This window comes from Amphiprion ocellaris, chromosome 6 (assembly GCF_022539595.1).
Source record: "Amphiprion ocellaris isolate individual 3 ecotype Okinawa chromosome 6, ASM2253959v1, whole genome shotgun sequence".
Taxonomy (NCBI): domain Eukaryota; kingdom Metazoa; phylum Chordata; class Actinopteri; family Pomacentridae; genus Amphiprion; species Amphiprion ocellaris.
Genome location: NC_072771.1, coordinates 9,999,810 through 10,025,600, shown reverse-complemented (window position 1 = coordinate 10,025,600; position 25,791 = coordinate 9,999,810). Strand labels below are relative to the sequence as shown.

Below are 25,791 nucleotides of genomic sequence, written 5' to 3'. Positions count from 1 at the left end.
ATTAAGTAATTTCAACTTTGGGGTATTGGTATAGGAATTGTGTTTTACAGTGCAACTCACTGTAATTTGGGTCTCGCAGCTCTGGAGTTAGACTAATAGCTTAGACTGTAGGATAAGCCACATATGGTATGAAATAATGCCACATAGTCTAGCTGGTGTTGTGTATTTTTTTTTACTTTATTATCTTACCAGTTTTCAGACTGTTTGTCGATCACTTGAGCCCAGTGTCTCTTCATCCTCGTAGACCATCCATGTTTCTAATCTCTTCATAAAATTAGGAGCTATTGGTGATTTGAGGTGTGGTGGTTCTCAAGACAAATTCTCAGCGACTTCCAGATGAAGGATTATTGACCATCCCTGTAAGCCTTGAGCCATGGAGAGGCTGACCCCTCCATCCTGTCAATGATTAACCTCCAGGGATTGTCAACCAAATCGCCAGGTGCAATCAATTGCTTCACAACTGTCAAACACTGACTACTTCCACTAATAATGACAAGCTAATTAGTTGTTTCTCACTGCAAGGTCATTGATTCTTCAATAATTTATTTAGCCTTTTCATTCTGAGAAGTATAATGACTGTGTCCTGTGGTTGAGAAGCATTATCTGAGATCCTCTGTTCCAGTCTGTCGTCTTGCTATTGTTTATCCTACTCTCTCCTTATTCCAGCAAAGCGGACAACAAATTCATCCAAAATTTACAAACCAATTTGAAAAACTCCTTGAAGTCATAACAGATCAGCAGTTAAGTGTCTGTTGTAATTCACCTGCTAATTTTGCTTCCACTCTTACATTTAATTACAATTAGCCCTGACTGACACTGGAACAGGGTGGCACACCATGGTGAGGTGGTTAGCGCCTCACAGCTAGAACATCCTGGGTTCAAATCTCAGCCCGGAGACTTTTAGTGTGGATTTTGCATGTTCCCCCTGCACCTGAGTGATTTCTTATGGTTCCTGTCACAATCCAAAGACAAGCTGAGGTTAGCTGATGATTCTAAATTGTGAGTGTGATTGTTTGTCTCTATATGTAGCCCTGCGATAGACTGGTGACCTGTTTAGGGTGAACCCTGCTTCACCCTAAGTCAGCTGGGATAGATTGCAGTGCCTCCAATACTCTACAGAGGATTAAGGGGTGTATAGAAAATGGATGGATGATCCTGGAAAAAGCAAAAACAAACAAAGAAAAACCAAGCAAACAAAAAACCCCACAGATTTTTAAATTCATACATTTTCTTGACAAAACTCATAGCATATTTACCAGTATTGAATAACTGAATTCTCTTAATGCCCTTGAACTTCCTGGGACCACACTGGTGTCTTGGTCAAACTAATATTCACGCTTAGTCACTATACAAAGATTTGAGCATGTACCTTTATTCTTGACTTTGGAAAAAAAGCCATAACTATGACAGAACTTCACTTACTTGCAAATGTTTTCTAAGATGTCACACCTTGTTCCCAAACCCTACTGCTGAGGAGCACGAGATGTTCTTCAAAATTTTGACAAAATAAGGAACAGTGATGACCTAGATGACCATATAATCCATCAGTTGTCTCTACCTTCTGATGTGAGTAATATAAGTGTTCCCTTACTGACAGCAGAAAATATTGCACTTTTTTCCCCCTATTTTTTAGTGAAGTTCGGGCATAAAAACACATTGGCTTGGTCAAGGGAAAGATTAGAGTTTAGTTTGGAAAAGAGGTGTTATCTTTCATGTTTTGGGTTGGTTTTGGTTTCCCAGTCAAAACCTCACGAGGACCTTAGTCATTCTAATCATAATTGCAAAAAATAAATAAATAAATAAAATAAAAAATAATTGCAAACATGCAGTGATGTCAGTTACGGTAAAAAGCAAAACTGACTTAAAGAACATAATTGTCTTGTGTTTAATGTGATGTTGGACCATCGATCCTCTCTGATCTGTGACTCTGTGGCTCTAACACTATGCCACCGAATATCTTTCTTTACTCTCATTGTCACTTAACATAATTACTAGTACCACGATAGCAGTCTGATCATAATGAAATGTAATCATGGCAAGAAATTAGTAAAAAAGTTAGACACCATAGACACCTTCACTATGTAGTAGCTACTAGGACACAGTGCAGATTGTATTGTTTATATATATTTTTCTTTCTTTCCTTTTGTAATCTAATGCAATGTCACTGAAAAAGACGGTCATTCCTTAATGGTGTCTTGAGTATAAATAAGAGTTAAATGAATGAGTCAGTGAAAAAAATAGTGGATGAATGAATACTGTGAGTCCACTAAAGTTGTTTCTATTCCTCTGAGGAATATTTTAACCACCAGAGGGTGCTCTTACCAAACAGACACCTCTATTGCACCTTTAGACACAATGTGGCAGAGAGTGATTGGAGATAATGGTAGACAGACTTCTGTGTTGTCTGGTTAGAGGACTTACTTTCTTCAAAATGTGTGCCTTTGTGTGAAACTTGTGTACAGGACATAAACAGGACACAGGAAGATTCCATATATATTGCAAATGCACCTGCAGCTCTTTATTCATGTATATGTTGTCAAAAATAGTCTCTCATTTTCCTTACATTTCTTAACTGTAAGAACACAAATGTTTAACACAGCAGTTTCTGCAGTCTCACGACGAATTCTAGCTCAGTACAGACAGAAGATGACTTGTAGGCCTTACATGTCTATGACTGATGAACAGTCACCAAATCAAAACTCACAACATTGCATCTTCTGTTTTTATTAGTCGAAACATGTGATTATTGTCCAATTTTGATAGGTATTTTTAAAAACACATTTGGACTCATCAATGTGAGAGGAAAGTACAGTTGTTTCAAATAACATTAGCAATAGCTCTTTTCTATAGGAACCACAAAACTGAACTCAATCATAAGTGTTATTCACACTTGTGCTTTTCTTCCTATGGTATGTAAAATTCATTAGTGAAAAAGGCCAGTTGTTACAGTCATAGCGACAGAAGTGTGAAGATGTAATTTCTCTGGTAGTAGTACAATCACAGGTGCGGTACAACTTTTTCTTAGAATGATTGTGCTGTGTGAGTGATGTATGCACATTAAAACGTGTAAATGGCACACAGGGAGATTAGGTAAATGTCGCAGAATATATTATTTCTATACAACTCAAAAGTTTTGGATGATGCTTGGTTCAGGCATATGGGTTCTGTAAAGCATCTTGAGACAATTTGAATTGTAACTGGTGCTATATAAATAAAATTGAATTAAATTGAATCCTTCCTTAAATGGTGTTTTTTGTGTCAAAATATGACTCCCATCACTTTTCCCTGATATTCTGCTACAGATACAACTTTGCATGTTATTTGCATATGTATTCTTTGGTATCACTTTCTATCTTATAAGTGTGTACATTTGTTTATGTTTTTCTTTTCTGTTCACTGTGTGACTCAACAGATCATTTCACTTTCTGTGTACAAGTAGAGATATTGACAATAAAGTTAATTTTAATGGTGTATTGATTGATTACAATAAAATGTTACAATATTGTTCCTATGATCTGTTGTAAATTACTGTTTATTTTGTCTACCATTTACCTTTACATCGGTAACCTATAGCCTTTAACCAGTAAGATAAGATGGAGGGTGCTATTAAGCATAGAAAGAGAGTATTTGTGGGATAGCCTCCCATATTGCGCATTTTTGATTCTTGTTTCTTTTTTTGGCCTGATGACAGTATTAAAAGAATACATCAGGATTTAACTGCCTGGTCTCAGGAGATAATAAGAAATTCATTTTCAAAATGCTTCACCAAAATTGTGTTAGACTTCACTCACATCTGTTGTATACTGTATATATATATATATATATATATATATATATATATATATATATATATATATACACACACACACAAGGGAACAAAGCAAGTTGTATTAAACCTGAATGTTTTGAATTAATTGAATGAATTGATTGTCATTGTTGCTAAAATTTTAGTTCCAGCATTTAAAAAACAGCCATAACAAAATTATGCAAAACAGTGTCTTGGCTTAATAGAATGTTCAGATGAATAAGAAATACTGAGTCGGCAAACAGAGCACAGCGTGGTTTCAGACCTCTGAAGCCTACATCTCTGAGGTCTGTGGTATAATGACAGTTCAACAGTGGTGTACAGCAGGACACTTAAATGAACAGGATAGCCCTCACATGTTTGCAGAAATTTGCAGCATAATAGGCAGAAACATATGAAGGACCTGAATGGTGCCAAAGAGTCAGCATGGATCTAATCCCTATGAAATACTTTCAGCACTTGACTGAATCTATACCTCAAAAAGATGCTGATAACGCTTCTCATTAAGATGGTCAATCTGTAAGTGCATAGATAGTAACTTAAGAGCTGGACTCAAGTCCTTTGTCGCAGTGGAACAAGGATAAAAAACATTGAGTGAATTAGTGAATTTTGGTCAGAAACCTACACTACCTTATATGTGTTCTGAGATGAGATGTGCTAGAGTTTTGATTCTGCAGCTTCAGCCAGAGATGAGGTTTAAAAGGCCACTCTGCTGATAGGACTGCCGACTGAATGGTATTTAAGGTCTGAAAAGTGCATTGTAGAAAATGACTACCTCATGAAGCTCATCGAGAGAATGCTGAGTGTGCAAAGCAGTAACCAAAGCAAAGGGTGACTAATTTGAAGAACCTAAAATATAAAACATGTTTTGACTTATTTCACACTTTGTTTGCTACATAATTCCATATGTGTTCATTCAGAATTTTGATGCCTTCAGTGAGAATCTACAATGTAAATAGTCGTGAAAATAAAGAAAAACCATTAAATGAGAAGGTGTACTCAAATTTTTGACAGGTAGTGTGTGTATATACACAATGATCAGCTACAACATTATGACCACTGACAAGTGAATAACATCAGTCATCTTGTTATAATGTAACGTTCTGCTGGGAAACCTTGAGTTCTGACATTCATCTAGATGTTTCACATGTACCACCCACCTAAACATTGCACGTCAACCAACCCCTCAACCCTACACCCCCCAAGGCAACAGCAGCCCTTGATGCCAGTTGTCACTCTCAGCAGGACAATACACCCCAACACATCGCAAAAACTGCTCAGAAGTGGCCCAGGGAACACGACAAAGCAAAGCTGATCACCTGGGTTCCACACTCCCCAGATTTGACAGATTTGAATCTAACTGAACATCTATGGGATGTGCCAGGCTCAGCCTGATCTAGGTAGATCCCACCCTGCAACCCACAGGACCCACAGAATTCACTGCCACCATCCTGGTGCCACAGGACATCCCCAGAGGTCAGAGGAGTTTTAGCAGCATAAAGGGGACCAATACAGTGTTAGGCAGGTGGTCATAATGTTATGCCTGATCTGTGTTTTTCTTTTTTTTTTGTATTCTGTGGAGTTTGCTATGGAGAATGTTTCTTATGCACGAGTCCCCGCCCCTGATATTTTGTTTTCATGTGCTCTCCCAAAGATGCACATGCATTCCGGTGATACCTGGATACATTTCTCCCAATACTTTTGCATTATCCCTCTGACCAACATGTTGAAGCAAAGCAGTGAGTGAGACAGTCTTTGACAATTTAGCAAGTAAAATAAATGAAAGTACAAAGTAAGTCAAATTTTGAAGCAAGGGTCATTGATCATTTCTCCTCAAAAGCAACTGGACAAACGCTTGATTTATGTCTTGATGTAAGTACAGAAATAACATCAAACATGTACCAAATCAAACAGCGGCTTTAAATTATAGCTTAAAATAAAATTAAGTGACAAAAAAACTTGTGCTACTTTCTGATAAGACATAGCACTGAATTGTGACTGTGTGATTTGGCATAGATTTAATGGGAATGTGACAGTGGACAGTGTCAGGAGGAGAAACTGTATCTAAACCAATTAAGCATCCACACTTTTGAAAACCAATTCAGTCAACTCAGAGGAACTACCACAACAGACTTCCCATCAGTGTCAGTTCTCAATCTCATTGAAATACTCTGATGATCCTGAGTATGGTGTGATGTCACTGGAATCTGAAAAAGACAAGGAACACAGATAGTTTTGTACATATACCTATATCATTACAGTGGTAATATACAGAATTAGAAAATAGCTATTTTTTTAACAATAAATCTGCACTAGAAAATTTCAGAGAAAGTTTGACTGTATTGGCTCTGTTGGATATGATGCAGGATTCATTCAAAATTACCTGAAGCACTATGACTGGTAACTGTGGCAGCAGGCCTACTGCTACCATATTGTATTATGTATTTAAGTGACACACATACATGGGCCAACAATTTTCCATTTTGTGGAAATTAATTTCATGTACCCCGCACTAAATTATTAGTAATACCTTTGTTAGAGTGCAATAGCTGTGATTTTTAGACTGTACCTTCACATGGTCCCCTTTTAAAAAGGATGTCATCAATAGCAATATCACTTCGTAGTGATGGGCCTCGGATGGCTTCAAATATAATCTGCAGGAAACATAAACTTTGTGACTATGCTTACAGTTTTCAAAATAATATTTTTAATGATTCAGCAATGATTTTGAACACAGTGCATTCAGTATTTCAAGATATTACATACTTGTTCTCTCCTTCAGAAACCAAAACTGATGTTAGAGCAATTCATCCACACATACATTACAGTTGTATAATTGTCATCACAAGTAACATCGAAATTCTATCCACACTAACATGTATGAAACTATAACACACACACACACACACACACACACACGCAAACACATTCGACAAAAGACTGGATAAGACACAAGATATAACAGCATTTCTGCTTTCTTTTTTGTTTACATTTTCAAATACATTTGTTGTTTTGTGTTTTCTATTTACCTGCATTCCGAATTCTGTTTCAAAAATTCTGACAAAATTTCAACTTCACATGAAGCTGTACTGTGTTATTTATTGGTGATTTATCAGTACCTACAGAATATGTCACTCTGTGACTCCTATAATCTACATAATGATGTACCTGGTGTTGGACATCACAGTAGTAATCCACCATCGCTCTCATCCAGCTGACACTCTGCTCACCACGCCGTCTCCACAGCAGTGTGTCTTTCTCTTTGCTGCCATGGCGCAGGAACACACTCAGTATGCCAGTGCCAGATCCATACATATGGTAGAAGAAGATCAAACACTGTAGAGATGATGAGCCGCGGAGGTCAGAGGTTAGCAGTCGAGCTCTGTCCCCTGGACGCATAAGTGATGCCTCAATGTACATAAAATAACCTGGAGGAGGCAGATAGTGCACACGCTTTATAGCAAGGAACTTGATTCATGCATGGACTTACAAAGAAGAACAGAGTATGTGTTAACATCAAGAGTACAGCTAGGGAAGACAGAAAGCTAGAAAAGACAAAAAAAACAACACAAGAATTTGAAATTAGAGGCCTGCCGCTGCTGTCCCCCTACCTTTTCTGTCCTAAGAAACTGAATTATCCACTGCAGCTGTCACTAGCTTTTGACTACAGGAAGCGGAAGACTAAATTATTAGGAACATTCAGCAGAGCTTCTCACCACCAGCTACCTTCACAACCTAACCAACCAACAAAACACATTTAGATGTTACAGGAAAATGAAGTTTGCAGCTTACCTGTCCAGGAGAAGAACAGTAAGCTCAGAATACAGTAGTTATTGGAGGTAACTCACTCTGGTTCTATGGGCACACTGATACTGACATGTTTCACTGTCTTTATTATTGTATTTATTGTGTCTGGCTCCCTTTCAGAGTCTCTTTTTAATGTTTGTCTTTCTTTTTTGCAGTGTAGCAAGTTGTTGCGAATGCTGGACAAGCAACCTTTCCTGCAGACTTTTGCACCATTGACTGGTTTTCCACTATCCGAAGGAACATGCACACGCATCTGCATTTCTAGAAGAGTCAAAAGGAAGGACACCCTCTCTCTGAAAAGACCGGTCATTGGCCAAAGTTTCCATTATGGAGTAGATTTTCTAAAGCTTGAAAATGGAGTGGGTGGCACAGTGGCAGTGGTTAGCACTATTACCACTATCAAAAAGGATCCTAGTTTACTAGTTGAGTGTGAACTATGGTGTATTCCCCCTCTCACATAATGTACTCCACCTCTCACCCAGTGTCAGCTTGGATAGGTTCCAGCCCTCTGCACCCCTCTACAAGATCAAGCAAGTGTAACTAATATGCACTAATCAGTAACACTATGACCACCTGCCTAACATTGTGTTGGTCCACATTTTGCTGCCAAAACAGCCCTGACCTGTCAAGGCATGGACTCCACTAGACCCCTGAAGGTGTGCTGTGGTATCTGGCACCAAAATGTCAGTAGCAGATCCTTTAAGTCCTGTAAGTTCCGAGGTGGGGCCTCCATGGATCGGACTTGTTTGTCCAGCACATCCCACAGATGGATTAATTGAGATCTGGGGAACATGGAGGCCAAGTCAACACCTCAAACTTGTTGTTGTGCTCCTCATTTTTTGCTTTGTGGCACAGCGCATTATCCTGCTGAAAGAGGCCACAGCCATCAGGCAACACCATTTCCATGAAAGGGTGTGCATGGTCTGCAACAATGCTTCAATAAGTGGTACGTGCCAAAGTAACATCCACATGGATGGCAGGACCCAAGTTTTCCCAGCAGAACATTACCCAAAGCATTACACTGTCTCTACCAACTTGCCTTCTTCCCATAGTGTATCCTGGTGCCATGTGTTCCCTAGGTAAGTGATGCACATGCACCCGGCCATCCACGTGATGTTAAAGAAAATGTGATTCATCAGACCAGGCCACTTTTTTCCATTGCTCCGTGGTGCAGTTCTGATGCTCACGTGCCCATTGCTGGCACCTTTGGCGGTGCACAGGGGTCTGCATGGGCACCCTGACTGGTCTATGGCTATGCAGTCCCACACGCAAACTGTGATGATCTCTGTATTTTGACACCTTTCAGTCAGAACCAGCATTAACTTCTTCAGCAATGTGAGCAACAGTAGCTGGTCTGTTGGATCGGACCACACGGACCAGTCTTCCTCCTCATGTGCATCAGTGAGCCTTGGCTCCCAATGACCCTGACACTGGTTCACCACTGTTTCTTCCTTGGACCACTTTTGACAGATACTGACCGCTGCAGACCGAGAACACCCCACAAGAGCTGCAGTTTTGGAGATGCTCTGGTCCAGTTGTCTAGCCATCACAATTTGGCCTTTGTCCACTTTGAGGACAAAATGTTCACTTGCACATCCAAAGCGATGTACATCTGAGAGTAGATACAACACAAGCAACAATCTAGTCAGGAGAAAGCAACCTGGATAAGAGCCATAAAACAAGGGCAAGTATGATAATAGGACTGTGGTGCCTATGGGCAGTGCAGGAGGCAATTCGATTTTTTTTTTTTTTTTCCATTTTTTGCAGTCTAGCAAGTGCAAAAGGGTTTAGTGAAGTGCTGGGTTTTTAGGCTTTTCTTAAAGACTGAGAGAGACTCTGCAGATCAAACAGATTTTGGTTTCTCATTTCACCACTGGGGAACCACAGAAGAGAAGAGTCTAGCTATGGATCGGCCCTGTTGTTGTGGTTGTATCAGGCGCCTTTTGTTGGCTGAGCATAGTGAGTGGGAGTGCAGACTTGAATGAGAGCGGGATGAATCTGTTCTGTTTTACATCACATACAGGGTTCCAATAAGCCAATATGTGGGGGTATGTCTATGGAATGAATAAATAAATCAATGAATGAGGAAATGGCTCACCAGCTCCAGTGGTGTGATCTCCTCTGGGTCCTGTGAAGGAGGTGGGGGTGTGGCCTTGGACTCGCAGCCAGTCAGCCTGATCTCCTTTCTTATCCTGTATGTAGCCACATACTCCATTTTCAAAGTTACACTGGAAGGGGAGGGAGGCTGTGGAGCAAAGCAGTCAGTCCACAAAGTAAAGATGAACCCTCAAAGCTAAAGTTACTAAAAAAAATGGCAGTGTTGTTGTTTCAAGAAAAGGAGAGACCAGCAAAGACAGGTCAGTGGAAGGATTTCTATGGAATCACCATCTTCAGAAGAAACTACGTAGTGATTTTAATTCTTAAACATTTACATTAACTGTTTATTACTTCTTAAGTTGTAATATTACAATTTTGGTCCTAATTATATCCCTAACAAAATAAGTTGTACAAACAAAACCATAATGGGAATGGATTGCAGGCAAACAGTCACTGTAAATCTATCAAAAGAAAGGAATGTGCAGTTGCTGCCTGCAGGAATTTTACCCTTACACATCAAGGAAAATCAGCGTGAACATACATGAACATATTTACATACACATCACGTTCAGTTGCCATCAGATTAATGAAAAGGAGTGTATGTGTGAAAGGAACTTTGGTGTGTCTGTGTTTGTGTGCATGGTTTTTGTCCTATTTTTTCAGTAATTTTGTGTTATATTCAGCAATCACTTTCCTCAGTGTCTTTCCTGCTTCTGCAATCATCTAAGAAATTCACCAGTCTTGCCTCTCTATGCATTTGTAGTATAGTCCTGCCTGTTGTCAGTTTGCCTGTTCACCTGTATGTGTTCGCTTCCTACTTTCCCTGCGATTCTCTGCATGTTCCTTGTGCTTCTTGTAAGTTTTTTGCATCCTTTGGTTCCTTTTTGTTCTTTGGATTTTTCTTGAGATGTTCTTGTTGAATCTAGACCTGCAGCCACTTTTTGTTTGTTGCCCTGTTAGCCTGTAAGTATAGTAAAGTTACATTTGTTTTTTGTTTTTTTCACCTGCCTGTTTGTAGTTTGCACCTGCATTTGTGTCCACATTTTGATCTAAACAGAACAGTTACTTCAGAATATGCATCCCAGTGCTGTATCAAAGCAATTCTCCTACACGATTATTAAAGGTCCCATATTGTGCCTCTTTTCAGCAAATTAATCTAAGTGTCATTTGTCCCTACAGAGAGTTAGTATTCAGTATTAAATCTTGAATAGCAGAAGTCAATGTTTTTATATCTTAACAGCTTTTATTTTACACCTCCAAGCTTATAACAACCAAAAAAGACAAAAAAAAAAAAAAAAAAAAAAAAAGATTTTCACCATATGGTACATTTTCTGATAATATTGTTAAAACAACTTGAGACTGTTGGCCTGTTCTGTAAGCAGAGACACAGGATGGTGTTGTGTTTCTGCAATGCAGCTGCTCAACCACTGTTGTAATATTCAACAAGACATGCTGTTAGCATTGTAATTGCATGCATTTGTAAAATCAACCAGAACAAAAATATTACTAAATTAAATGTAAATAATTTTTTTATTTTATATATGAGTCAGCATTTGTGTTAGTGAATCATTTACCTGCTGTTATCTGACAGTCCCCCAGGCTCACAGTGATGTCATCAATGGCTATGAGGCCACATTCCCAGAAGTTCTTACATATGCTGACAAACACTATCTGAAACAGAAATAAACACAACACTAATGTTTAACCACTGATCCAGTTATAGGTCTAGTCCTTTCATCCTACATCCATCCATTCTGTCAATAAGACCCTCTATCAGTCACATATTAGACAAATATCAGCCTTCACATATGGCTTCACACCTTGGTCAACATGGGCTTCATGTAGGTGATCTCTACTTCAGTCCATACAGCATGGGAAGTGTCCGTCAGACTCCACACCTTTTCCTGAGCCACATTATTTTCATCATAAATATAAACAACCAGAGCATTGTCTACTTTCCTAAACCCATGAAGCATGTAGTAGAACCTGAGACAGTATTTGTGGTTTCCAAATAAAAATGGGCCATGAAGCCGACCAACATAACCAGGTCTCGAAGTGAAACGAGTGTTTGCCAGGAGGAAAGAACCTAAGAAAAAAACAGACAAGGATCATAATTAAGACAAATATTAAAGGCACTGCAATATGTTCAAGTAAACTGGTGAACAGTACAAAGGCAATCAGCCTGTCCATCATGGCACAGCAAGTCAGGAAACAAATATAGACCTTTTTCATAGCAGACATTTCAGCTTGTTTAGCAGGAAAAGAACAGGTGTAACTGACAACATTGCAAAAGATGCATTCCATGTTGGTTTGTCCCAGTTTCCTTGCACTGAACAGTCCTGCTCACTGTTCTGGCTTCCTAGGACACTTTATGAAGCTTAGTCTTTCTTAATGAAATCTGCCTCACCTGTGCTTTTCCTTCTCTGACAAGCAAAAATTATTGTGAAAAGGACTACTCCTACCTTAAACATATTTATATAAGTGTGAGTGGAACACTTACAAAATTCACATTTCAGTACAACACTATGGTGCCACATATAATTACTGTGGATAGTTGAGATTTTAATGCCAAGTCACTTTGCTTTCCATCTATATGTATTTGTACCACAGCTTTATTTTGGATACATTAATGTTGTGTTTTTTTCTCGAAAAGATGAAATATAACTGTGCCTGTTTCCAAATTTCCCATGCCATTCTAGCATGCTAGCCATTCTAATTCACTTCAGAAGCAAAATGCAATGTGATGTTTATCAATTATCCAAGTTCTACTTTTGTCTCCTCCCCATCCATTGTGCTGCACTTGAATTAGGACATTGCTCTGGAGAAGATGATACTAATTCCAATGCTCATCCTTAACATTTTTAATTGACTGAGTGATGTGATATTCTCCCTGTCATATTTGTCAATCTTTAGCAAATAAAAAAAGCTAAAGACCAGGATACACAGTGACAACTTAAACACTGCAGAGAATAAAAACTTACAAGACTGAAGAAAAATAAAGTATTGCAAGTCATACAGTAAACCGAAAAATTACAGTTACTTATTGGCTGGATGCGACTGTGGTGACCCCAATATAAGTCCAGATTCCATACAAACATCAAACATCCCTCACGGCTGCTCATTCCACTGTGCTACCGAACAAACCATTAAAATGACATAGCTGGTCCTGATATTAACTTTTGTAATGGTACATAAAATGTGGAATACACTACAACTGCAAGAAGTAACCTTCTTCGATGTAGGAAGCTCCAGGTTACCGCTTGGTAAGTTACTGACATGGAAGCATGCGACACCTTACTATACCTTTGCATTTTACAAGGTCAGTCATTTATGTGATTCAGTCTAGAAGTTGCAGTTGTTTTTACGATTATGATTGAAAAAAAATGTTGAATTGAAAAGGTGCTTAATATCTTTAAGCATCCCTTGAGTTGTTTTGGCACCATGTCAGCTAATGTGCAAGGGGTCAAAACCACAACATTTATGGTAACAGAAAAAAGAAAATCACTCAGACAGCACAGTACTCCACCAAGGCTGCTCAGTCGTTGTATCATTTCTGATGGATAAGTCCCGATATGTCCGCAGCCACCAATTTGTAGTAGGATCGCAATCATGGGATCATCAGCAGGCAGCTGATGTGTTCCCTTGTCATCATAGTTACAGTGATGCCATGCCGCTATCTCGCAATGATACAGAAATCTTGAACAATTTCGTGGATCCAGACTATAAGCTGCATCACTACCAAAATCTAATGAGGTGGTCGTCACTTCTGACCTTCCTTGAAAATTTCCTCCAAATCTGTTTTACCGTTTTTGAATAATGTTGCAAACAGACAGAAGTACAAACGTACGGCAATCATCACATAACTCCGTCGCGTTCCTTGGTGGAGTAAAAAGGTGGACTGAGTAATATGGATCCCTTGATACAACAATGCAATCTTCAGCTGGGGAACCTGGGGTCCCTGCATTTATGCTGATGTTACTTTAGAACATAACACCCATCGAGACATTGTTGCCCTCCACCCCCACAGCAGATATGTATTAAAAAAATAACACGTTGATTCTAGATCAAGACAGTGTTAGAGTCCATGTACAAAAAACACAAAGAGCACTCATTTTGTCACCAGAAGTATGCTGATACAAAGCACTATATGGTGTTGGATTCCATATGAGTGTGACTCACCGGTTCCTGTGGTATGGTCCCCTATCCTGTAGGCATTAGGCTTGACTGAAATTACACTCCACGCCTTACTCTCTGCCCTCTCCTGATAGTACAGACACAGGCCATTCTCAAAGTCACAGTTGGCTATAGCTGGGTCAAAGGTTGGCTCTGGAACACAAAACACAGAAATTCAGATATGAACCTGTCTCATTGATAGAGCACTGTGAGCGTACATTGTGTCCCAAAAGTATGTTCTCCCCAGAAAAACAAAGCTCAAAGACTGAATATGCAATATAATCAATGTATTCAATAACCAGCATTTCCCCCTTTTACTTTGATTACAGCTTTCAGTCTTTCAGGACTGATTCTATCTTCCCCGACTCTCGCGCAGACCTAGAGTTGATCTGTTTCTTGGTGGGCTGGTAAAGATGTGACTGTTCAGGATTCCCCGGCAGTGCTCAATTGGGTTGAGGTCAGGGGAGTTTGGTGGCCATTCCTCCTTATGGAGAAAGCCAGGTAGATCCTCAGAACACCATTGCTGAGTCATACGGGCAGTGTGAGCAGGGGCACCATCTTGCATAAATACCAATTCCGAACAAACATTAACCATTTTCTGTTCAGTCACAGGCCCCGATTTTTTCCTCCTGGCCAAAACGGGAAGTAGTACCTTTTCTAGAATGTTGTTGGTATAATATCGTGCATTAACAGTGGTACCCTGAGGCACAATGTGCAGCTCTGAGAGACCTGAAGCAGACACAGAACCTCAAACATTACAATGGGTGCTGAATTTCACTTGCTCAAAAGATGGTACTTTTTCATGATCATCTGTATAGATACGGTTGTTTTGACTGCTGGGTGTCAGAAATAAGTAGAGAGGGCATTCATCAGAGGAAATCCAGGTCTCCCAGTCTTTTACAGTCAGAGTTATGGACTTCTTTGTGAAAGCAAATCTCTTCTGTGAGTCGTAGGGTATTTGCCCCTTGTAAGCGTTCAGCTCCAATGGTTCTGTTAAATAATGATGCGCAGTGCTCTTAGAAACATCTCCAAGATTTTTCAGCTTCTGACTGAGTCACCGGCATGACTGGTGTCTCTTACTCTTGGTCTTTCTCATCAGGTCCTTGACTCTTGCAGTTAGGCCAGATGGACGTCCTGAGCGAGGCAAGTCTTTGAAGGATCCTCCTTTGTTGCACCTTTGCCACCACTTCTGCACCCAGTGGATATTTTTGCCAAGGGCTTGAGCTTTTTTTTTTAATGATGTATTTTATGACTTGTTTTATGATGCTCCTCTATTTTAATGTTTGCTGATTTTATATGTAAAGCGTCTTTGAGTGTTTTGAAAAGCGCTATACAAATTAAATGTATTATTATTATTATTTATTATAAGCTACTTGCTGACAAGCTTTTCCTGCATTTCAAAGAGCAATGGCCTGTGCATGAATCTCAGACTCTGAAAGACTAGCTTTTCCACCCTTAATCTTGAACATGGTAACAACGCTTCCAAAATTTGGTTGTGAGTGTAATGCGTTTTGGTCAAGAAAGAAATTTATATACTGGGACCTGACAGTTTGACCAGACAAACAACCAAACAGTACCTCATTAACCAGGTGTAACCCATTTTGGTGACAAGCAATCAAACATGTTGTCCAGTGGGGAGACCGAATGTTTGGGACAGTGTACAAATATTTAATTAGTTAACAGATTAATGATTCTGCAAGGCAAACATTTGACATTCAGCTTACATACTTTGAATCAATACCTATCATACATGTTTTGCATTTACTTGCATTCTGTCTATCCATCCATCTATACATCACTTTATCCCTTTTAGGCTGGAGTCTATCCCTGCTGACTGGGAGTGAAGGCAGAGTTCACCCTGGAGAGGTCATCAGTCTATCACAGAGCTACACATAGAGACAAACAAGCACACTCACACACACACCTACAGACAATTTAGAATCACCAATTAACTTCAGCATGTTTTTCAACAGTGGGAGGAAGTCGGAAAACCTGGTGAAAACCCACATGTGCACATGGAGAACATACAAAGTAATCCACAATTTTTTTTTCTTTTGCACCAAATTGAGAGGTGATTTTTTTTTCAAAAACATATTTTATGGGCTCATCTGATAATGAGAATTTCCACAAAAATGTAGAATAGGTGCTGCAGGCTGTGCAAATTAATTTATTATTATATTATAAACTTTTCTGTAGCACAAATGACATGAACCGTACTCATGTGTGTCAAGACTAGCTGTAAACTAAACAATGTCTGTTTCTTTGTCTTTCCTTCTTTCCCACTTTTCTTTTTTCCTATTAGCTTTTGTCTTCCCTTTCCCATTCTTTTTGGTTTTGCCTATTATCTGGGTCTGCCTATGTCTATTGTCCCTTACTTTGCTTGCCTTCTCTGTACTCTCTTTCATCCCTTATGTGTCATCCAAGGGTCTTGCGTGGTATGTGGTGGACTTGTAACTCTCCATTTGAAAAGCCAAACAGAGGGCTTGGCATAGGTAGTTGTTACAAATCTTTTAACCTAATAGCATAATATACAGACTTCCCTTAGTCCAACACGAATTGTCAGGTGTGAATAACATTGCAGCCTCTTGTGGTCACAGTTTAACAGGTCAACTTTTAGACTTTTTCAACTTTTAAAAAAATATGGATGTCTTCTCTCACCTGTGTCAGTGTGGCAGAATACAGGGGAAAATGAAATGTCATCTATGGCCACGTATCCACCTCTGGCACTGTTGAAAGCCACCTCAAACACCACCTAGTAACACACACAGACTTATACAGCTGCCAAACACAGATAAGTAACGAGTATGACACACAACTATTAATCCTGAGAACATGCTCTGTGCACAACATGCTATTGTTAAGACATGTTATGTACAAAACACAAATACTGATGGATGAGACAGCTGTAGAAGCCAGACTGTGATATCAGTGTACTGTCGGGAAAACTCAGGAGCATGGGTTAGTCAACGGAGTGCTGCTTAATGGAAAAGCTCTGTACAACTCTTGGCTCAACTGGAGAGAGGAACTGACCCAGTTAGTAATGTTACATAAGCTTCTTTCCACAGCAACAGCAGACTGTGGGAGGATTTCTGCAAGGAATCATGTAGTCACAGGAAATAATACATATTTAAAAGTGCAGTGGAAAGCTACAGAGGAGAGAGTGTATGTGAATCTACTGACAAATATAAGTGCGATATGTTGGTTTGCTTTCCTTATATTTCGAAAATGTGCAGAATGAGATAAAAACAATGTTAAATTAGCTCAAGTGCAAAACGATAACAAGCAATAACCTAACTACTTGTATATAGGTGGAACGTCTGAAAAGCACACTGGGACTAAAAACACAAAGAATTCAAATAACTTTAAAAGAAAATGAGTTAAGTAGTAAGCATGTCCTACAAACTCAACGGGCAGAAACTAAATTCTGAAACACTGAAAAATTAGTTGTCTGTCTCAGCCACTGATGCAGCTCCAACTGCTGATCTGTTTGCAAGTTGGACAAACCATAATAATGAATTTCATGCATGGAACAAAGTCAAAAACTTTACACAGTATCTTTGCCTCACATCTTTCCCTCCATACATCCATTTCTAAAATAAGTCATTGGATTTAGTAGAGCTGCATGTAAACATGTGCATGTGGTGAATCTGGTATTCACAGCACTGACTTAAGTAAAAGTATCCATAACACATCGTGAACACATGAATTCTGCACCAGCAAAATGTTTTAAAATATAAAATGTCCCTGTCAGTGTTTTACTATTAATGGTGATGTCTGAGGATTAATATTACTGCTGCATTAATATATAAGTTGAATTTTCAGAATCAGAATATCTTTATTGCCATTGTATGAAACAAAGAAATTGAAAGTGCAATCCTTAAAGTGCATAATAAATAAATACTATAAAAAACAAAAAAAACCCATGTAAGACCATCAGTATATAAACATTCATAAAAAAAACATTCCTAAAACCATCCAATAAAACCCATTAAATGCTACAATTATTTAATGTGTCCTGAATTTTACTGCTGTGCATGCTTGTGGTTAAACTATTTTTGGGTAATTTATATACTGTTTAACCTGTGGCAATACATCAAATTCTAAAAGACCAAGATGTCCGTAGCATCCCTGTCCTGTGAGAAACATCCCAAGAATTCTGCTCCTATATAATTAAACTGCACTGCATCCCTCATTTTGTTTTGAAAAAAAAATCTACTCCAAGACAGGATTATGCAGTAGGAAATGTTTCCACCTTCCATGAGCCACAAAGTCTGTTTTAGAAGGTTGAACTGGTTGTGTTAAAGTAAGTCTGACTCAGGACATTCACTCAGCAGACTGCCGGACTAATATTCTCAGACTCAAGTTTGATGTCATCAGTTTTCACTCACTTTTCAGTTAGGTTTAGGCACAGAAACACTCGGTTACTTGGTATGCTTTGTGTTAAAATACACCCTCACAACCACAATGTTGATTTGAAATGTTTGTAGAATGCCACATACAAAGTGACATAACTTTTGGATACAGGGCTCATGAGAACAAACGGATCATCTTTTGGATTACCTTAAAAATGGTTTGTCTTAAAGTTGAAATTATCGTAGCTTTTCTGAGCTGTTAAAGACGTTTTCATAGTAATTCATTTAGCTTCATAGCTAAGACCATTTCCATAACAAACAAAGAAACATTTAATCTTCAGTTTATTGCAAACATTAAAATCACCAGATTTAGAGATATATCTGATCAATTAACACTGAACAACAATATAATTTGTAATATTACTTTCTCAATAGTACATGCAATATTTTATTATATGTGCAATATGACTTTACTACTTCAGTATCATGGCCAGTGTCACTTCTTATTTTGTTATTGTTCCTTTCCTTTAGCTTACTTACTTTTGTTTTTAGTAATAATATAGTATACACTACAGGCCAAAATTTTGGAAGCAACTTCAAGTTTCTGTTCACAATTCCTTTCTTAAAAAACAGTATGAATTCAATGGATTTTGGGATGTATTTACTGCATGATCAGACTTTGCTTACATTGATATGCTTCATTTTCCTCAATTTACCAATTTAAAACAAATCGCAGCTTGCATTATTCACTTTAGCTCTTTGGCTTTTGAGAGTTTGCATACAAAAATCCCAATAAATCTCAACTGTGTCCATATCTGTGACAAACTACCTCAGAAATGTCTAGAAAGAAACAGCTGAGTAAAGAAACAATAGTACAGATTTGTATATTGAGGAAATAAGGATACACTGAAAGAGAAATTGCAAAACACCTAATGTTGTCCAACAAAGTTCACTACACCCTGAAGAGACTAGAAGAAACTGGAAGTTATGATGATAGAAAAAGAGGGTTACTACAAAACAGAGGATAAACATATTGTCACCAGTAAGAGAGATCGCCAGGAAACAGTGCCACAAATAATGGAGGAAATCAACATGACAAGGTTAAAGCCCATATCTCTCACAACTGTGAAAAGACACTTGAGAAAGGCTGGTCTGAAGGGCTGCATATCTGCAAAAGAAACACTACTTTGTCCAAAGAACAAGAAACAGAGATATGAGCGGGCAAACTGTTGAATATCTTAAAGCACCATGAGTAACACCCACAATAAAGCATGGAAGTGGTAGTGCCATGGTATGGGGATGTTTTGTAGGTCATAGAGTAGGAGATTAGTTTGAAGGAAAGGGTAATCATGCATAAGGAACAGTAGCACTCCGTCCTCCAGCATCAATGCAGTTCCATCTGGACTAAGACTTGTGAGAGGAAAGTTTGCTTTGCAGCAAGGTAATGACTCTAAGCATTCTTCCAAGCACTGTTGGGGTTACCTAGACAGAAAAGATGAGGAAGGTGTTCTTCCAAAGATGGTTTGGCCCCCTCAGTCTACAGACCTCTCTCCAACTGAGCTTGTGTGGGATGAATTGGATCAATCAGTCAGAAAAGTGCTTCCTATGAGTCAGGACTCTCTCATTGATGAAGTTAAGAAAGCTTGGAATGCAATTCCTGCACAAAACCTTTATAAATGTGTGGAAGGAATGACTCGTATATGCCATGCTGTTGTTAAAACCACAGAAGGTTACTTTGAGGACAGCAAAGTCCAAGCAAGAAAAACCCAAATACCTGATAACTAGAATAAAAATGTATTTTGATGATTGATTCTTTATATAATAATCATGTTTATTTTGTTGCAAAGTATTCCAATGAAACTATGAACTTTTTGGACAAATTTGATATCACTTGCACATTTTTGGCCTGTAGTGTATATATCATACTTTTATCGTACTGTTTTTCCATTATCAATGCATTTATTCTCATGTCACTTCAATTTTCTGAGCAATATCTTGCACTAGTTATTAGTAAAATCTTATCTTAATAAATAATTATGGCACGCATTGCAGAAACAAAAGAAATCATCTTGCCACACCAGTAAGTTCCAAACTACTGAACTTTAGAGGACAACTGGTCCAACAGCATCCAGGTTGTTTTCTCCTGACTAGATCCTTGCCTGTGTTGTATCTGCTCTCAGATGTACGTCACTTTGGATAAATGCATCTGCTAAATGAAATTGTAGAATTGTAGAACTCACTGGACGGCACTTCATGGTGCAGATGGACAATGACCCGAAGCATACTGTGAAAGCAACCAAAGGAGTTTTAAGGCAAAGAAGTGGATTGATCTGCAAATGCAAGTCAATCACCAGACCTGAATCCAAAGGAGTATGCAATTCACTTGCTAAAGAGAGAACTGAAGGGAAAATGCTCCAAAAACAAGCAGGAACCGAAGACAGCAGCAGTAGAGGCCTGGCAGAGCATCATCAAGGACCAAACCCAGCATCTGGTGATGTCTATGGGTTCCAGACTTCAGGCTGTCATTGACTGCAAAGGATTTGCAACTAAATATTAAAAGTGACAATTTGATTTATGATAATGCTAGTTTGTCCAATTACTTTTGGCCCCTTAAAACAGTGGAGGGCACTTATAAAATGTGTTGTAATTCCCACGCCATTCACCTGATTTGGATGTAAATACCCTCAAATTAAAGTTGAAAGTCTGCACTTAAAGCACATCTCGATTGTTTCATTTCAAATTCACTGTGGTGGTGTACAGAGCTGAAATGCTGAAAATTGTCTCAATGATCAAATATTTATGGACCTGACTGTACACAATGTGCCTCTACTCCATTTATACTTCTAGAGTGTCTGTAAATGCACTCTGAACTTTCTCCAATGCATCAGTGAGATATTTGAATTTCTTGCTTATCAGAGTGGTAACTTTTTATGTGATTGCTTCTACTGATGAGCATTCTGTAGTGATCTTTGTGTCTTCTCTCCTTGAGTTTAATTTTTCAGAGAGAACATGGCACTTTGGATTCTGTCAGCCTCATGTCTAAATTAACTCTCTTGTCCCCTTTCTGTAAAAGCCATGATGACAATCTTACAAGGTCAGATCTAGTAGCATTTCTATATCACTTTTAACATGGTACAAGTCCAAACTGCATGCACAAGCAATTTCCACCAATAACTTCATCAATGACTTATAAATCATCCTATGGACACATGGACAAAAGATTGATGAAGATCAATCAGGACCTCTCCCCTCTCTGTCACTGTGGTAGGTTTGTCAAATTGAAGCCATGAGGAATGTAAAAGTGACTTTTGTCTGAATGACAGACTATAGTTACTTAACATATTGATGAAGCAGCAGTGTTAAATTTCCCATGTCTGAAAAGGATTCTACAGAGTCATTACTGCCTGCCCCCCATTCTGATGCTTGTTGAACCCTAACTGAACTGCACTGCTGCAATATGGCTGGCTGATAGGATAAATGCTTAAAAAAGTGTACAGGTATTACTAATAAATGCTCTGCATATCATTTTCCAGCATTATTGTTCAGTCAAATACTAATTTTTAAGACTTTATACTGATCAAAGGATGATGATTCTCTTGAACAATTATTGTTGTTTGATGAGTTGTTTGACTAGTAGTCCCCAAAATGTTTTAAATTCTATTTCTATTCTATTCCACTAATGTTAAGGTAAAAACATTGGGTAACCAGAAGAAAAGCACCATGCTCTTCTACTGCTGCTCATTGGTAGCAGTACTAACCTCCAAGGGGTGTGGGGCCTTGATGTCAACACTGACCAGAGTCCAGTCTGCAGTAGTATACACCTCTGGCCTCCAGATCTCCTCATAGTGGCCCAGCTGGTCTCTAGTGAAAACTGAAAAAATGTTTCCCCTTTCCTGGTCTTGGAGATAGTAGAAGGACAGGCAGCCTTCCATGGGCGCTGTGGTCATGGGTGAAGTCAGCTTGGCAACCTCTTGGAATTGTTTGGCATACACAGAGTCTGCATACATGTAGTGGCCTGGAGCAGCGTAAGACACAGATGAGCTGAAGGTGCACAGTAATGGCTGATACATTCTTATTTATAGCATTTATGCACAGTTTTATGTGTTATGAGAGATTTTGTGAAGGATTTTTTCGCATACAGTAATTCACTCACACCTTCATTAGTGTTGAAGATTAAAAAGGTGTTTTGGGGCTGCAAACATCATATATATATATATATATATATATATATATATATATATACATACATACATACATACATACATACGTACACATAATTATAATAATTATAATTTTAATTAGGTAACAGGGCTTTTTCAGTTATGCAACAGGTTCTAGATCAGTTTTCCACTCCACTTTAAATCTTTAAATCCTGTCCTACCTTTAGTGATGTCACATCAAAGTCAAAGTCTCATCTTTTATCTCTTGCTTTTCATCCTAAGGCTGCCCTGGTCATGTCCATTTTTCTCACCCACACTCTTTCTTTTAATTGCCCCACTTCTTGGCATCAATTGAAGGCCTATTTTTGGTTTTCACTCAGATTCCTATCTTGATCTTTTACTTGTCTTTTGATTTTAGTTATATTGTTTTACCTGTTTCTAATCATGCCAGGATGCTCTATCCTTGGGTATCGTTTTCATTTTCATGTTTTACTGTGCACTTCACACATGTACATGCACTGTTGCAAGTTATTAACCCCTTTGTGTTATGATCCTTTTGTCCTCTCCTCTCTCTCTCTATCTTTGTACCTACCTGCTGGTATTTCTGGGTTCTGAACTGCACATTATTGATCTGCGGTTTCCGGCCTCACTGAGTTGCCCCGTGTCTATGTTCTCTTTCTTGCTATCTGTTAATAATAATTTGTTTGCTTTTGACAAACAAATAACATTGTAATCCTTTCATGTGCTGAAGTGTCCTTAGTCAAGTCACTTAAATCCTAAGTTGGTCCCAGTGATAGACAAGCACCTTGCATGGTAGCTTTGTTATGGTTGGTATATGAGTATGTGTGTGTAAATGGTTAAAAAATGGTTTTAGCTCAGGTTAAAAGATGCTATATAAGCACAAATCATTTAACCCTTTTCATTATTTTTTAGCACTCGGACCTTTATGGACTAAACGAATATAAACAATGGAGGAATGAGAACCTGGTTTCACAACCCCTTCAAAGGTAGACTGTCACCAGTCCTTTGTCTCTTCTGTTTACTATGTTAGTATAATCATGGTTTATACAAAATGAACTAAATGTTTGAACTGTGAAGAATCTACCTGATCTAACAATGTCTATATTAACAAAATTTAAATGTTTGCTAGGCTGCTTTGAACTAGATTGCATTTGTCACCATTTTTCCATTAAATTCATGAGCAAAATCAAAGCGAACATCTAAAATGAAACAAAAAAAAGGAAAGCACAAGTTAGGCCTGCATCTGTCCAACTGCTTTAGAGCAAAAATTATTAACACTAAGATTTTAATTTTTACAGCAAATGTCAGTTATCACTCTCCTCCATTACTATCTGGGTCATTCCACCTCAGTTCACTGCATTTTTAAAAAGGTTCACGCTTGACCGTCTTCAATTTGACTAATTTATTTAGGCGCGGGGAATTTGGTGAATTGAGGCGAAATGACCCAACTATTATTTAATGGCTTCAGTAAAACTATTTTGGCTGATGCCTCTGCTGGTGTGACGGAAACAAAAAACTGTGTGTGTGTGTGTGTGTGTGTGTGTGTGTGTGTGTGTGTGTGTGTGTGTGTGTGTGTGTGTGTGTGTGTGTGTGTGTGTGTGTGTGTGGGTGTGTGTGTGTGTGCGTGTGTGTGTGTGTGTGTGTGTACCTCTCTGGTTATTGCTGGTGTGATTTTCAAGCAGGTTAGACTCTCTAGCCACACTCCCACCAACATACCAGTTGACATTTGGATTCCAGCTATTACTGTAGCCACACAGGTGATGTTCCTCAAAATTACACTCTGATAACAGGAATGACAAGTATGACCATTATTATTACCCATATCATATGTATTTTGTAAGAATACAACCATTTCAAATCAGATATACAGTAGCACAGAGGTGAAATATCTCACTTGACCTACCTATGCAGTAACCAGGAACAATGTGGATTTCAAAGATGGCCACGCTGTTCTCAGAGCCCTGTTCAGGCCGACCTTCCAGCAAAATCTGTTGAGAAAAAAAGAGACTTACTATCAAACTGAGACAGCTAAAACCAACAGGCCAACCCCTGATAATGCACTGCTGCAGTAAGGCTAGAGCTGTGTTTCAGACACGCCTATCCCAGCTGACTCAGGGGGAAGGTAGTTGGACACACTGGACAGGTCACAGCCCATCAGAAGGCCAGACAATGAGCACACTCACATTCACACCTATAGACTATTTAGAATCACTAATCAACCTCAGTGTGTCTTTGAACTGTGGGAGGAAGCCAGAGAACCAAGGTGAAAACCCACGCATGCACAGGGAGAACATGCAAATTCAACCTTCGCCAGGCCTGACTCATCTCGCCGGACCCCAATCCCCTGAGCCTGCCCACTCCCTTTAGTTTAGTTTCCTCTCATGAGTATCCCTGCTTTGTTAGTGTACCTTTAGTTTATTCATACTAGTTTTCCTTAGATTTCCTCCTATTATTGACGTAGGGTTGTTCTTGATTTTTGTAGTTTCTGAATTAGTTTTGGTTTAAACATATTCCGTTTCCCTCCCAGCCTTGTCTCCCCAATCTATATTGGTTTGTGTTAACTTTCTTCGTGAAATAAACCTTTGATTGTGTAGTCCACTTGTCTCCACCTGCTGCTGTGTCCGAACCTGGGTTACAGCACCCACTGTGACAGTTCCCTAACAGAGCTTTAAGTTAATATGCAACACCATTCATTTTTTCTCAAGTTCCATCTACTGTTTCAAGAAGTGTTCTTTCCAGAGAAGACTGTAATCAAAGAGGTTAATACTCTGGTTAACAATAAGGAAGGCAGCAAAATTTATAAGGAATCTCAAATGATAATTTCAGCAACTATAGAACCATGGAATCTGAACTCAGAAATGACAGTAGGAAGTTGTTGGCACATTCCACCATGTTTGAAGAACCAGAAACATTGGGCGTCTGTTATCAGAAAAATCTGCTCAAGATGCAGTTTTCACAAAGGCTGAATGACACAGTCTCACATCAAAATGTGTAATAGCTATGCTGGATCGCAAGTGCAAAACACACTTGTCCTATCCTATCCTTTTCTATTGGACTGTGTTTACGACACATTATTCCTAGTTACTCCTGCATATAAAAAAGAGCACCCTGAATGATGGCAGCATTCAGTAGATGAAAAGAAGGCATGCAGAAGTAAATAAGGAGACTGAACACTCCTGTTACAAAGGACGGACTAAAGACTTCTCGGTGCACAGCCACCTAGTAGCATCTACTAATTCATGTGAGGGACTTACGGGACATCGGTAGATTGTAGCTTCACAAATCACCCTAGATTACACTTTTCCTCTGAACTGCATGAGCCCCTACATGCACATCAAACACACCAAGCTACAAACCACCACAACTATATTGTCAA

At 38.8% G+C, this 25,791-nt stretch overlaps 1 protein-coding gene across 1 annotated transcript in view; it reads right to left on the bottom strand.

Annotated features, from left to right (window-relative positions):
- Positions 1 to 2,485: 2,485 nt before the first annotated feature.
- The window catches only part of mamdc2a (MAM domain containing 2a), a 38,291-nt gene continuing 14,985 nt past the window's right edge, over positions 2,486 to 25,791 (bottom strand). Inside the window, exons 4-14 of the mRNA XM_023286579.3 lie at positions 24,319 to 24,403; positions 24,064 to 24,195; positions 21,993 to 22,249; positions 16,541 to 16,634; positions 13,889 to 14,035; positions 11,530 to 11,795; positions 11,284 to 11,380; positions 9,711 to 9,857; positions 6,974 to 7,233; positions 6,375 to 6,459; positions 2,486 to 6,012 (exon numbers count right to left, since the gene is read on the bottom strand). Coding sequence (XP_023142347.1) covers positions 5,951 to 6,012; positions 6,375 to 6,459; positions 6,974 to 7,233; positions 9,711 to 9,857; positions 11,284 to 11,380; positions 11,530 to 11,795; positions 13,889 to 14,035; positions 16,541 to 16,634; positions 21,993 to 22,249; positions 24,064 to 24,195; positions 24,319 to 24,403 — 1,632 coding nt within the window. The 3' untranslated portion in view covers positions 2,486 to 5,950. The remainder of the gene's footprint in view (positions 6,013 to 6,374; positions 6,460 to 6,973; positions 7,234 to 9,710; positions 9,858 to 11,283; positions 11,381 to 11,529; positions 11,796 to 13,888; positions 14,036 to 16,540; positions 16,635 to 21,992; positions 22,250 to 24,063; positions 24,196 to 24,318; positions 24,404 to 25,791) is intronic.